Consider the following 15,857-nt stretch of genomic DNA (forward strand, 5'->3'; position numbering starts at 1 on the left):
TGAAATTTAAAGTCAGTAACACACAAGAACACGTCCGTGGTGCGTATTTTTCAAGCCTTTGGGTTTGTTTTTGGGAAGAATTCATGGCTACTGGGATCATTTTGTAAAATTTTGGAAGGAGAAATCAATGTCCATCCATCCTTGTTGTCATCAATGTTGCAGATGAGGTGGAGCTGATCCAAACTTCACACTGGACTGGGCACTTGTCAATGGAACGTCAGAGAAGGAAGCTACGTGGAACCGGCAAATGTGACTCATTTATAGCCGATTTTCAAGAAAATTATTTGGGGGTCATTTCAGTACTGATTTAATGACAAGATGCTCATCCGTTTGCCTGCAATTATGACTTTCCCAGGCTGTAAACTTACATTTTTATGTTCTGAGCACATAAAAAAAAGGCACAAAAGAACCTTGCATGCATACAAACACACAAACTGACAACACATTATTACAATATTTTTCAGTCTCATCATTTTAATGGAAAAAAACTGAGTCAAGGGATGAAAAAAGGGAGAGCGTTGAATTTACAGACAATGCTTGTGGTGATGACAGCATGAGAATAAAAAGTGTCGAAGAAGATTGCATCTTCATCCGCTTGAGTTAGAAAAGACAAATTAAACCTTTTAATCTGGGGTTATTTACACAAGACAATCAGATTGGGGGCAAATGATACAAAAATATTAAGCGGACACACTCACGCATACATACAGTTTTTACAATTATCTTCTTTGCGGTGGAGAAATTAAAAAGTGCAAGCAAAATCACAGAATGACAATTTACAAGAGAAGCCAAGAATTGGCCCAAAAAAAGCATCGACTCTGACCTTGCCAGCCCACATTTTTCATTTGGGTAGCGGGATGCCTTAAGTTTCAATTTACAATAACATGATACTACAAAATGGCTGCCTTATCCTTCTCACATAGTACAATCAAAAATGACTCTAGCATTAAGTGTCAGGAAAGCTTTCATTTTAAAGGCTTTTCAGTTACCATCACCTTCTTCCACCTAAAAAAAAAAAAGCAAACATTTCATCTCTTATCAATCAAACAATCGGTCAGCTCATTCCACTCAAATGAAGACTTCACACGCAGATGACTGCTCGGTGGATTTAACCAGCACATTAGGACAGCCTGTGCTCAGAGAAGAGGATTTCCAACAAAAGTACAATTAACATGATATAAAGTTAAAAAAAGAAAAGAAAAAAGTTTTCCTAAAAAATGTACAAATCCATTTGGCCAAATCCCTTGGACATGATCGCAGAACAATATTGTTTTCATGGGAACATGCAAGCATTTTCAGCACAGCTTAATGGCTGTGTTTGCAGTTAATGAAAGCAAACATCGTTTTTTGGGGGAGGGAGGGGTTGTCGCTGGAAACTTTGAACAAAATGCAGCATGTAACGTTTTGTACTCTTTCCTACTCATTTCATATGAAGTGCACTGAGACATCAAATGGACCAAGAGCGTTGGGAAAGAAAGACCAAAGAATGCAGATAATTAGAATCAGGTTGTAGTTTTGTCTCTGCGTGTGAACAACTAAACAATGATTGACTATCAAACGTGAAATTAGAAACATTTCAGGTGTCATTCATGTAAACAAAATGACTTTGTCCATCACATGCAGTACAGTACGAGACAAAAGTCCCTACCATTTTTGTTGTCTTTCTTGTTAACCTTTCTTATGGCAGTTAATTCATCAAAGTGACAGACTTTTCCACTGTACTGTACATTGCAAATTAATTTTCCCCTTTGCTCTCTTAAAAAAAAAACATCTTGCATCTCAAAGCTAAAAGGTGATTGGAATGATGTGTCCTCACTGATTAAAATCCTCCAATTATGTTCTGCATTTCCTTTAATGTTAACCAGACATGTTGTGTCAGGATATTATTTTTCCCCAATAGAAGACTCCCTCAAAATATAAATTAGTTTGTATCTTCAATGAAATATTTTTCTTCCCCGCCCGGTTGAGTGACACATATGTACATGCTGGTTTTACTGGTTTATTGTGCAGGGAGAAAAATAAGTCAAATGATGTGAAGCTTCGCTGGAATTTTAATGTTGTGTTATGTTATGTTATGCTACTGTACATGTGTCAACGGTGTAAATGACTGTGACACATTGGCAGACATATTTTGATGCAAATACAGCTGGTCACAATGAGCTTACAAAAAAGTAGACTTAAGTTATAGGAGTGGTTGTTATTAATAAATAAAGTCCAACTAAATATTTGATCATGTCATGCCTTTATCTTAAGCAGAGTAAATTGAATAATGAAGATGACAACTATTTGCCAATGGTCCTGAATATTGATGGTGTTGTAAAAGAAAAAAAAGAATAAAGAGGTAGAGGATCATATATAATTAAAACAAGCCAAAAATAAAGGTCTCACTAAAGAACTGGTGTTATGGAATGGCTGGTAGACGATGTGTATCACAGTGAGAACATCAAGACTCAGCCATTTGAATTTGGTTTTGCACATAAGTAGTACTTGAGCATTAACTTGTGACATTTCCTGGTTCAAACAATTACTTTGTGTCACCTGCGTCACTGCCGGAATGCTTGAACAGGAAAATGTTGGTTTTCCTCACATTCAAATGACCTCCCTCCTACTCAAAATGTCACATACAGAAGAGCTCCCATTGGACGTGGAGCCCGCTACAACGACTGCGCACACGCGCGCACCCATGCATGAACACACAAACACACACACGCACACACACGCGCACACAGTTTAAAACACAGCTAATTTGGCCAAAACAGCTCTTATCACCAAGACATTATTGCGATTTAAGTGTGCTTTCTTCTCCAGTTCAACTATAAACATTTCCCAAGCAATCAAAATTAAGACATGCAGATGAAACGCAATAAGAATAAAAATGAATCATTTAAAAAAAGCCAGAGAAACTATGTTATCCGCACGACAACCATACATTCGCAACACACAGACAATACACAAGCACGTGGTTATGTGTTGGCATCACAGTCATTGTCTCACAGAAGTGGAAGATGTTTGGAGAGTTCCCAAGTCTAATGCAGTGTTTTTCTCAGACACAACTGATTTGAGAAGATCCACTCCCCTCTTTCATGTGTTGTTATTAACTGGAAACTCTGTAGGCCTTCATAATCCATTATGAAATCATTTATGGGGCAAAGTGGTTTGAGTGCCACACTAGATGTTAAATTGTCTGCGAGAGTCTGGTTTTAGATTGATTTTAAATTCTGTACATGTATTGGGAACCGCTCGGGGCTGCAAAATCTTACAGAAGAAGTTCACTGCAGCGTCAGCCTTAAGGGTTCATTTTCCGGTTTGTTAGCGAATGATATCACCGTGTTGATATCCGGGGTCTTCCCAGCCATGTCCTCTGCTTTGCACCCTTCCATCTTTTTAATTTTCACCCACGACTTGAATGAGTTGCAACCAGACCTCATTAGGGCTCTGCTGAGGGCCCTTAAGGGGGTGCCAGTGGAGTAGTATTCCTCTAAGTGCCCTCGGCAGGCTGGAGCGTGTGTCTTGTGAGCAAACGTATTGCCGTCTGATGAATTCTTCTGCACCAGAGGAGGAGAGTGCATGTGTTGCATGTGTTTTGTGTGCGGTGGAAGTTGTGTCATCCATTCACATCCACGTACAGCAGACAAGAGTGATTGACAAATGGACGTTGTGTACGTAGCTTTCCTCGGAAGATGTTCAGATGAGGTTCCGGGATCTTGTGCTGAGTCAAAAGTCCCAAGGTCAGAACGTAGAGGTGGACCGGTGCCTGTCGATAGGGCAGTCGAGTCTCAGATACACAGACAGACAGACAGACAGAGGGCGACAGAGGGAATGTTTGGGACAGGGTGAAGGGCCAAGAGGATGAGGCCCCCATACAGTAGCTAGCTATCCAGATTAATTGAGGGTGATGTAGGCTGAGGCCTTCTCCTTCAGTTGTCTCAAACACAGATGACAGCTCCAGCTTCCTGAAACACACACACACAAACGAATTCAATCATTGCTATTGTAAACCATTGTGGATTAATCCCGCATTCAGAGTGTTAAGTAATGCTGTAAATGAAAGTTTGATGTCACAACATCACATTTGGGTCTGTGGTTAGCGGGTGGAAGGGATTTGACAAGTAGGTTAGTATGGGTTTGGGATTTGTGAAATTGAGCAAGAACCAAGTGTGCACCATATGTTAGAAAAAAGGGGGGGTCTATTAAGTGAGACTTCATTCATGACTGTTGAATCCTAAACTTTTAATACGGTGTGTCATCAAAAATAATGATAAAAGATGTGCAGCCACAACATTTCTGATGACAAGTGTTGCACTAGAGTGATACTGCTTCAGTAATCAGCCAAGTAACACCATGGAAACAGACTGCTGTAAATGTATACTACTTATTTCCATGACAACAGCAATCTAAACCTTCATGCAGTACTATAAGTGTATGAATGTGCCCTACAAGGGAAGTGATGAAAATGAACCTGCAAAATTTAATCAGTGTTTTAAAATCAAAAAAATATATATCTGCTCACTGACCATTGCATGGATAAACAAACAGATTATATAAAAACATGGACTTAAAAAGGTAATGCTCGATTTTTTGTTTACACACTTTTAAGGGTTGCTTGTTTATTATTAATGTTTAGTTTATGGTGTTAGGAATGTTCTGTATCGTAAATGTAGGTATTTCTGGTATTTTAATCACTTATAATATAACTTTAGGGCGTCAAAGATATTCATAGTATTTGCGCCCCTATGCCTTTACATCATTGCTAATTGGAAACATGATGGGCAAACATGTGACATTAACGGCCAAAAGAATCTGAGATAGTTAACGTCGGCTGTAAAGTTTGTTAATAAATCATGAATGATGTTTGTTGTTGATTTATATTAGCATCACTTGAAATTGTAATAGTAAAAAAAAAAAAAAAAAACAACAATCCTGCACTTAGTGGGCTGGTATGAAGTATGTTTGACAAGTAAAGGTATTACATACCTTCTGGAGGTTCAGACATTGGAGGGCTCAGACAGTACATGTGGTAGCCTCTGTCACAATCATCACAAAACAACAACTGATCCTGGAACAAAAAAAATAAATTCTCAACTAGACTTATAACATAACCAAGTCGAATTTCCTTTAATAGAAATACCTGTGTATATGCAATGATCGTTTTTAACATACATAAATACTGGGAATACAAGTGAAACGGAGTTTTGGAAAAACATATTTATTCTACAAACTACAAATATAATCTTTCTGTTGATAATAAATGTACACTTTTACCAAAATGCAGTTATTACTGTTAACAGGATTGAGCTCAGACTGTCACAGCCTTTTTAATGTTATACGTTAATGCCAGCAATATCTGAAATAAAAAACCTGTGTGTGTGTGTGTGTGCATGCATGTTTGTTTTTGTGGCAATGAGGGCATTCCATATGCATACACGGCACACAATAAAGGCTAAAATGGGTCCCCCTTCCCATGGGCTCACCACCTGTAAGAGGGTCCGTCTGGTGCAATGTGAGCTGACCTTGGAACTTGGTGATCCGATCCCTGGCTACAGAAACTAGCTCTAAAAACATGGAATGTCACCTCTTTGGCAGGGAAGGAGCCCGAGTTGGTGCGTGAAGTCGAGATGTTCCGACTAGATATCGTTGGACTCGCCTCTACGCACCGCTTAGGATCTGGCACCACTCCTCTTGAGAGGGGTTGGACTCACTAATTTTGTACATAACTTTTATGGACAGAATTTCTAGGTGCAGCCGAGGGTGTCCGGTTTGGTGGCTGCAGCATTGCATCTCTGCTCTTTGTAGATGATGTTGTTCTGCTGCCTTCATCAAGCCTTGATCTCCAGCTCTCACTGCAGCGTTTCACAGCTGAGTGTGAAGCGGCTGTGAGATTCAGCACCTCCAAATCCGAGACCATGGTCCTCAGTCGGAAAAGGGTGGCGTGCCCTCTCCATGTCGGGGATGAGATCCTTCCCCAAGTGGGGAGTTCAAGTATGTTGGGATCTTGTTCACGAGTGAGGGAAGAATGGAGCGGAAGGTCGACAGACGGATCGGTGCAGCATCTGTAGTGATGAGGACTTTGTATCAGTCCATTGTGGTAAAGTGGGAGCTAACTTGAAAGGCGACGCTTTCAATTTACCAGTCAATCTTCGTTCCTACCCTGACCTATGGGCACGAGCTGTGGGTCCGTGACTGAAAGAACAAGATCCCGGATACAAGTGGCCAAAATGAGTTTCGTCTGCAGGGTGTCTGAGGAACGTAGTTCAAATCCTAGCCCCTTCTGTGTGGAGTCTCCTCCCACATCTCCAAATGATGCATGAATTGGAGACTCTAAATTGCCTTTAAGTGTGATTGTGAGTGTGACTGTTGCCTGTCTCTATATGATCAGCAATTTGCTGGCAAATTGTTCAGCTCCGCCTGCTGCCTGGAGATAGCTGGGATAGGCTCCACCACTTTTGTTATCCTTGTGAGGATAAGCAGCTTGAAAAATGGACGGATGTGTGTGCGTGTGTGTGTGTGTGTGTGTGTGTGTGTGTGGTGTGTGTGTGTGTGTCTGTGCTTGCAGTCACAAATGTTTACGAGGAAAATTAACTATACACTGAAATGGCTGGTTGTAGTACAATGCTGTACAAAATGCAGTATGTAATTCCTGTACCAGAAAGCTTTGTTGGTTTTCTTCTGAAATCATAAAATAATAAGTCCAGCGGGACCAAACAACAGCAGGCTTTTCTGTTTGCACATTTGCACGGAGCAAATCCAGTGGCATTCCAGTTGCTAGGCAATTGTTTCATTCTGAACAAATTGCAAAACTGCAAACAGATTGTTTTCCACTAATTCCTGATTGAGTGAAATCTTACGTCATTCTCAGAGGTGCCACACAGGCTGCAGGACTTGCACTCGATGCACTGCCAGCGATAAGTCCTCACTGCAGCTGTCATGTTCACTGTGAACTGCAGACAGGACGGGTGGCCTGGGTTCGACCACACACACACACACACACACACACACACACACACACACACACCACACACACACACACACACACACACACCACACACACACACACGCACGCACGCACACAGCCAGACAGACACACACATGCCAGCACGCACATGCCCACATAATTTTCACCACTACTGTGTACTTGAGTGTTGCCAGCCCACTAGCTATTAATTGGATTAATTATTGGAAGTGATTTATCCCAATTAAAAAGATGTTCAACAGTGTACTTGTTGTGAACATCTTATTTCATTAAATAATGGAGGTTTTTTTTTTTTTTCAAATAGCATCTGTTTTGCATAGTTTTAAATTGAAATTTTGTGGAGACAAGTACTTTATGAATAATGATCGGCACTGTGGAGCAACTGGTTAGAGCGTTAGCCTTATAGTTCTGAGGACTGGGGTTCAAATCCCAGTCCTCTCTGTGTGGAGTTTGCATGTTCGCCCCGTGCCTGTGTAGCTTTTCTCTGAGCACTCCGGTTTCCTCCCACATCCCAAAAATTGGGTGACTGTAAATTACCCTTAGGTGTGATATTGAATGCGAGTGTTGTCTGTCTCTATGTGCCCTGCGATTGGCTGTCCTTCTCCTGTCCAAGTGATATTTTTTTCATTCAACACTTTTCCATCTTACACTCATTACTTTCATATTAGTTCACCCATTGTAAGGATTTCAACTTACAACAACAAAAACAGCAACAAAAACGATGGTAGTTCAATTATATTTCCTGCAACAAAATGATTTGAAGAAAAGTACCGTTCCAATGCTTTGGCCTATTCATTACAAATCACATGCATCTTTTTGGTTAATTTTTTGATCTTTAGATAATATGACACACTGAATGGGTAATATAAACATACATATAGTGTAGATAAAGTAAAATAAAAGTATAGCAAATCTGTCATATCCAACCTCTGCATTGATACGTAAATACTTCAGGAATTTACAATGTTTTTAGCATTCACACAACTTGAGTGCAGCTTTATTGTTAAAAAACAAACAAACAAAGAAACATAATAATCAATGAACTAATTAAAATTTCAACAGGAATTTTATGTTTTAATTATGAATGTGTGTCATCGTATTAATAAGATATGTAGGGTCTTCTTAGTTTCATTTCATTTGATCGTAGCTCAATGAGATATGTTGAATTGCTGAAAATGTGTTCAACAAAACAAACAGTTTCTACTCATCAGTACAACAAATGGGGTAAAAAGTACTGGTTGTCATATTTTGTTCATAATACCAAGCAATGAATCATGGATGAATGGAATGTGATCCCATTAAATGTGGCTTGATATCGGACACGACAAAATAAAAATGCATAACTTGGGGACAGAGTTGACTTTTTAAATCTGACCAATTTATTCATGTCCACTAACACTTTAGCCACAGGAAAACCAGATTATGTGTTTTCTTGACATGGCCATCATTGGTCAACTGCTATCTTCAAAGCTCTCCATGTCGGCTTCTAGGTCACTTTTTAAATTTTAATTTATCCTCTCATTGTCAGATACATAAAACATTAAAATATTGTTTTATTTTTCATTTTAGATTAGCTCCTCTTGATGACAACAACTTACCATCTTTTATTATGTATACTTTTGAGTTGGGCCCATTGGTCAACTGCATTTACATCAAATCGCTAAGTCATGTGACTGGGAAATGCTAATTCAATAGGAAGATTTTAAATCATCTTAATATGTCATCAACAAGTTTTCATGCCCATTATTTATGGTGAGTTAATGCTACTTAGTTTTACTCTATACAGTAATTATTCAATATGGTCTTGAATGTACGTTTCTAAAATAGAAGAACACCAATGCTCTCAATGGATGTCATTTGTTGAGAAGGGATTGGCACTATCTTAAAATCTATTGTTTTTATACTGTGGTGGAAAACATAAAAAGAGAGCCATTTGTGTGTGGAGGGTGACTTTTTAAACTCCAACATAGAAGTTACACTAAGGTATATTTTGTGAAGTTATATTGAGGTTAGTGAAAAAAGTACATGATTGGTTAAAGAAAGGCTGAAAAAACATTGGTATGGTCCATCCTTTTTAAATATTGTGACTTGTATTTGTCTTATTTGCATGTAGTCTCTAATGAACATCACATTTCAGATGAGCAAAGTGTGGTGGTTAGGGTCGGGGAGGTGCAAGTCACTTTGCATCAACAGAGGAACACCTTGGTCCTTCCAAACATCCCCTTCGTCTTTGCCCTACCTGAGCGTCCACAGTCCGCACAGGAAATGAGGTCCTCAGGACAGCCAGTCTTCTTTGAGCCTCCAAGGCAAAAGTCACAGTATCCATTTGCGATTACCGAGCCATCCGCTGCTTTCTTCGCTGTTGGAAGGGAAGTGAAGAGACAACGGATTAAGAAGCATGTTGTGGAAGAGGAGTATACTGTAAACGGAAAACTCAGTGTGCTTTAAGTTTAATGTTGAGCAAGCAAACTGGTCTCAGCTTCTTGACAGCGCAACACATTTGCGACATCATTACAAAATAGAATGACTGAGATGGTGTATGTGTGTGTGTGTGGGGATGGGGGGGACGTCTTCTGATGACAAAATGTCAAAGTTAAAACATATACTGTACCAGAGATAAGAAAGACACTTCTCAGCAGGACCTGTTACTTTTTACTATTTCTATTTTTGCCTGTGGAAGGACCACACCTGAATCACCAAATGTTGGTTCAGGCTAGCTTGGAGGGACATTGGCACAGGGCCTCGATGTGTGTGTGTGCGTGAATGTGAGTGATACAGATAGCAGTGAGTGAGACAGACAGAGAGTGAGAGAGAGAGAGAGAGAGAGAGAGAGAGAGAGAGAGAGAGAAGAGAGAGAGAGAGAGAGAGAGAGAGAGAGAGAGAGAGAGAGAGAGAGAGAGAGAGAGAGAGAAGGGAGAGAAGAGGTTGAAGACTTTGAAGTGTGTGTAAACAGTCTCAAATGACACTGTTCCACAATATTTACTGCAGAGTCACTGAGGAGTCACAAGTCAAGAGGATTGACTGGTGGCCCAAAATCAGACGGGATATGCTGAACTTAATAAGTGGTACAAATAGATTAAATGTATTCTAACGTGGGCTCAGACTCGCCTTTTAAATCCAGATTCGTAATTTGTCTTGACAGTAATGATCAACTTCTGAATCTGTATTGAATCCTTACTGCTTGTACAATTGTGAAATAAACACATCATATCGCCCCCCCCCCCAAAAAAAAAAAAAAAAAAGAATCAAATGTTGTTATTTGAAAACTATCATTTGAAGTTGAAAGAGAGAAGCTACCCTGGATCATTTGGGCTGCTACTTCTGCCTCTGGAAAAGTTTTTTCTTTTTAGAATAAAAAGGATTTACTTTAACCAGGATTCGTCATTGTACCATGATCAAAAGTTGAACCAGACCTACATTCTCGGGGCCTGGAACTAGTTAGCTTGTGCAGATCTTAATTTCTCTCATTCATTCTGCAGAAGTTGCCTCATTTCCAGCTCGGCTTGTGGTGCTGCAGTTCCTCGGGCTTGGGTATCGAACAACACCTCATGCAGAAACCTCGTTGGAGGACTACGGCTATTTGCATCTGTTATCCACGATCGCCTTAACTGCAAGAATCAACTACATATGCACACATGCACAGAAATTATGCAAAGTAAGTCAAAATGCTGGTTACAGAATAAACCTCGGCTATGAATTCTGAAACATTTCGTATGGTTTTTTAAATGAAAGCAATGTGACAGCTGTTTGAGGGCTTGTCAGAAAAATGTAGTATGATATTTGTAGACTTGTTTTGATTCAAATCCAAAAATTCTGAAAATCGTTTTTCCACGCCCGCTCGAACCCAAATTTGAGTCACCACTGATTAGTGCACACTCTAACTAAAAACTGACAAAATAATATACGTGATTTAGATGAAAAAAAATCATAAATATGGGAAATGAACAGCAAGGAATTTATTTACCTACTAAGGCTATAATAATGATAATCTTCTTCTTCTTCTTTTCCTTTCGGCTTGTCCCGTTAGGGGTCGCCACAGCGTGTCATCTTTTGCCATCTTAGCCTATCTCCTGCATCTTCCTCTCTAACCCCAACTGCCCTCATGTCTTCCCTCACCACATCCATAAACCTTCTCTTTGGTCTTCCTCTCGCTCTTTTGCCTGGGAGCTCCATCCTCAGCATCCTTCTACCAATATACTCACTCTCTCGCCTCTGAACATGTCCAAACCATCGAAGTCTGCTCTCTCGAATCTTGTCTCCAAAACATCCAGCTTTGGCTGTCCCTCTAATGAGCTCATTTCTAATCCTATCCAACCTGGTCACTCCGAGCGAGAACCTCAACATCTTCATTTCTGCCACCTCCAGTTCAGATTCCTGTTGTTTCTTCAGTGCCACCGTCTCTAATCCGTACATCATGGCCGGCCTCACCACTGTTTTGTAAACTTTGCCCTTCATCCTAGCAGACACTCTTCTGTCACATAACACACCAGACACCTTTCGCCAGCTGTTCCAACCTGCTTGGACCCGTTTCTTCACTTCCTGACCACACTCTCCATTGCTCTGTATTGTTGACCCCAAGTATTTGAAGTCGTCCACCCTCGCTATCTCTTCTCCCTGTAGCCTCACTCTTCCCCCTCCACTTATCTCATTCACGCACATATATTCTGTTTTACTTCGGCTAATCTTCATTCCTCTCCTTTCCAGTGCATGTCTCCATCTTTGTAATTATTCCTCTGCATGCTCCCTGCTTTCGCTGCATATCACAATATCATCTGCGAACATCATGGTCCAAGGGGATTCCAGTCTAACCTCATCTGTCAGCCTATCCATTACCACTGCAAACAGGAAGGGGCTCAGAGCTGATCCCTGATGCAGTCCCACCTCCACCTTAAATTCCTCTGTCACACCTAAGGCGCACCTCACCATTGTTCTGCTGCCATCATACATGTCCTGTACTATTTTAACATACTTCTCTGCCACACCAGACTTACGCATGCAGTACCACAGTTCCTCTCTTGGTACTCTGTCATAGGCTTTCTCTAGATCCACAAAGACGCAATGTAGCTCCTTCTGACCTTCTCTGTACTTTTCCACGAGCATCCTCAAGGCAAATAATGCATCTGTGGTACTCTTTCTAGGCATGAAACCATACTGTTGCTCGCAGATACTTACTTCTGTCCTGAGTCTAGCCTCCACTACTCTTTCCCATAACTTCATTGTGTGGCTCATCAACTTTATTCCTCTATAGTTCCCACAGCTCTGAACATCCCCTTTGTTCTTAAAAATGGGAACTAGAACACTTTTCCTCCATTCTTCAGGCATCTTTTCGCCCGCTAGTATTCTGTTGAATAAGTTGGTCAAAAACTCCACAGCCATCTCTCCAAATTGCTTCCATACCTCTGCCTTTCCAGTTTTCATCCTTTGTAGTGCCTTTCTGACTTCCCCCTGAGTAATCATTTCCACTTCCTGGTCCTTCACTCTTGCCTCTTCAACTCTTCCTTCTCTCTCATTTTCTTCATTCATCAACTTCTCAAAGTATTCTTTCCATCTATTTAGTACACTACCGGCACCAGTCAACACATTTCCATCTCTATCCTTAATCACCCTGACCTGCTGCACATCCTTCCCATCTCTATCCCTCTGTCTGGCCAACCTGTAGAGATCCTTTTCTCCTTCTTTCGTGTCCAACCTGGTGTACATGTCTTCATATGCCTCTTGTTTAGCCTTTGCCACCTCTACCTTTGCCCTACGTCGCATCTCGATGTACTCCTTTCGCCTCTCCTCTGTCCTCTCAGTATCCCACTTCTTCTTCGCTAATCTCTTTCCTTGTATGACTCCCTGTATTTTGGGGTTCCACCACCAAGTCTCCTTCTCCCCTTTCCTACCAGATGACACACCAAGTACTCTCCTGCCTGTCTCTCTGATCACCTTGGCTGTCGTCGTCCAGTCTTCCGGGAGCTTCGGTTGTCCATCGAGAGCCTGTCTCACCTCTTTCCGGAAGGCTGCACAACATTCTTCCTTTTTCAGCTTCCACCACATGGTTCTCTGCTCTACCTTTGTCTTCTTAATCTTCCTACCCACCACCAGAATCATCCTACAAACTACCATCCTATGCTGTCGAGCTACACTCTCCCCTACCACTACTTTACAGTCAGTAACCTCCTTCAGATTACATCGTCTGCACAAAATATAATCTACCTGCGTGGTTCTACCTCCGCTCTTGTAGGTCACTATATGTTCCTCCCTCTTCTGGAAATAAGTGTTCACTACAGCCATCTCCATCCTTTTTGCAAAGTCCACCACCATCTGCCCTTCAAAGTTCCTTTCCTGGATCCCGTACTTACCCATCACTTCTTCATCGCCCCTGTTTCCTTTACCAATATGTCCATTACAATCTGCACCAATCACAACTCTCTCGCTGTCTGGGATGCTCAGAACTACTTCATCTAGTTCCTTCCAGAATTTCTCTTTCAACTCTAGGTCACATCCTACCTGTGGTGCATAGCCGCTAACCACATTATACACAACACCCTCAATTTCAAATTTTAGTCTCATCACTCGATCTGATACTCTTTTCACCTCCAAGACATTCTTAGCCAGCTCTTCCTTTAAAATAACCCCTACTCCATTTCTCTTCCCATCTACTCCGTGGTAGAATAATTTAAACCCTGCTCCCAAACTTCTAGCCTTACTACCTTTCCACCTGCTCTCTTGGATGCACAGAATATCAACCTTTCTCCTAATCATAATGTCAACCAACTCCTGTGCTTTTCCTGTCATAGTCCCAACATTCAAAGTCCCTACACTCAGTTGTAGGCTCTGTGCATTCCTCTTTTTCTTCTGACGCTGGATCCGGTTTCCTCCTCTTCTTTGTCTTCGACCCACAGTAGCTGAATTTCCACCGACGCCCTGCAGGTTAGCAGTGCCGGGGGCGGGCGTTGTTAACCCGGGCCACGACCGATCCGGTATGGGATTCTTTAGATGAACGCTCATATTTGTTTGGCACAGTTTTTACGCCGGATGCCCTTCCTGACGCAACCCTCTGCATTTATCCGGGCTTGGGACCGGCCTACAGATTGCACTGGTTTGTGCCCACATAGGGCTGCATTTAATAATGATAATAATAATAGTTATTATTATTGTATCAACTTCTGTTCAAATTCAACACATCATTTTTCTCGCTAATTGTACTTCCAATGGTGCTTTTGGCCTGAAAATTTCACCAGATGTTGGGAACAACCCAAGTAATCCATACAAACAAAGAAGGAAGAGAAATTAGCTCAGAAATTAAGTTGTGTGTAAAAATGTGAAATGACACAAGGAAAAATTATTGGACACATGAAGAAAGGGAGGTGAAAAAAGTATGGAAAGCCAAGACAACACTTAAAATCTTTCAATAAACAAACAGAAATCCATCCCCTTATCAGTTCAAATGAATATCAGCTAGTTCAGTCCAAATCGATGGCCTACAAGAAGGTCTTATTGCCAAAGGGTGAGTCACAATGCATGACGGGTAAGAGCAAAAACCTGTCTGAAGGCTTTGGTTACAGGTCCATATTTAAGCTTCGGAATATTCCAGTAGCATTGTTTGGGGGCATATTACGTAAGTCGAAAGCCAATTTTACCACCATATGTTTGACTTGATCAGGTCCCCCTCGCAAGATTTGTGACAGAGGAGTGCAAATAATAATCTGAAGAGTTGTCCAAGAGTCAAGGACCACCTGTGGAGACCCTCAAAAAGACCTGGAATTAGCATGTACTGTTGTCACAAACAGTGACAAATGTACCCCTCCACCATGGCCTGTATACTGTATATCTCACATACTGTCTATGCAACAAATTGATGGATAAACTATTTTGAAATTAATTTTGTAACCAGTTTAAGACCTGTGGTTTCAAGGTTAAATACCATCCAACCCTTCATCATCCACATTCTACTTCTTAACTGAAGCAGGGTCACGAGTAAACTGGATGCTATACTAGTGTCTGTGGGTGAGAGGTACACCCTGCCCTGGTTGCCAGTTAATCACAAGGCACAAATTGACAAACAATGTTAACAATCACATTCCTACCTGTGGGTTACTTAAAGTCTTCAATTGACCTAATATGATGAATGTTTTGGCGACTGCAGGATGGAACTGTAAACCTATGGAGGTACAGGAAGAACATGCAAACGCCATACAGAAAGCCCAGTGTGCTGGGCACTTTAATAAAATCCAAGTCCATCGCTGCATGCCATTCCCTCTTGTGATTGGACCTACACAGGTTCTTTTGAGATTTGATTTTATGTCCCTTCGTTTTAACAAGTGACGGCATGGTGGTGCAGCTTTAGAGCATTGGCTTCATAGTTCTGAGCTCCAGGGTTCAATCCCAGTCTCGGATGTATGGAGTTTGCATGTTCTCCCCATGCCTGCGTGGGTTTTCTCCGGGCACTCCAGTTTCCACCCACATCCCAAAAACATGCATTAACTGGACACTCAAAATTGATTGTGAGCGCGACTGTTGTCTGTCTCCATGTAGCCTGCGATTGGCTGGCAACCAGTTCTGGGTGTACCACCCCGCCTCCTGCCCAATGACAGCTGGGATTGGCTCTGGCACTCCTGCAACCATGGTGAGGACAAGCGACTCAGAAAATGGATGGATGAATGGATGGCTGGATGGATTTGACCATGTGTTGTGTGTTCCCACCCACTGCCCCTTATCTGTCTGGCATGCACCCAACATCAAGTCATGTCCCCCTACCACAAGAGGGCACAGAAAACTTGCTGTGACACACTCAAAGCTCCACTGCAAGCATTCCAGCCGCCATGTTCACCTTTAATTACATATTTAGGCTTGGCTACTGTTTTGCTGTTGCTCGCTTAATACCACTAATGGAAGCAATCAC

General features: G+C 41.4%; 1 protein-coding gene across 3 annotated transcripts in view; it reads right to left on the reverse strand.

Annotated features, from left to right (window-relative positions):
* Nucleotides 1-509: 509 nt before the first annotated feature.
* Nucleotides 510-15,857, reverse strand: part of dpf1 (double PHD fingers 1) — a 43,706-nt gene continuing 28,358 nt past the window's right edge. For all 3 annotated transcript variants that reach the window (XM_061827543.1, XM_061827542.1, XM_061827541.1), the window contains exons 9-12: nucleotides 9,210-9,329; nucleotides 6,846-6,958; nucleotides 4,975-5,056; nucleotides 510-3,953 (exon numbers count right to left, since the gene is read on the reverse strand). In XM_061827543.1, the coding sequence (XP_061683527.1) occupies nucleotides 3,883-3,953; nucleotides 4,975-5,056; nucleotides 6,846-6,958; nucleotides 9,210-9,329 (386 nt within the window). In that variant the 3' untranslated portion in view covers nucleotides 510-3,882. The remainder of the gene's footprint in view (nucleotides 3,954-4,974; nucleotides 5,057-6,845; nucleotides 6,959-9,209; nucleotides 9,330-15,857) is intronic.

The sequence above is a fragment of the Syngnathoides biaculeatus genome, chromosome 8 (assembly GCF_019802595.1).
Source record: "Syngnathoides biaculeatus isolate LvHL_M chromosome 8, ASM1980259v1, whole genome shotgun sequence".
Classification (NCBI taxonomy): Eukaryota; Metazoa; Chordata; class Actinopteri; order Syngnathiformes; family Syngnathidae; genus Syngnathoides; species Syngnathoides biaculeatus.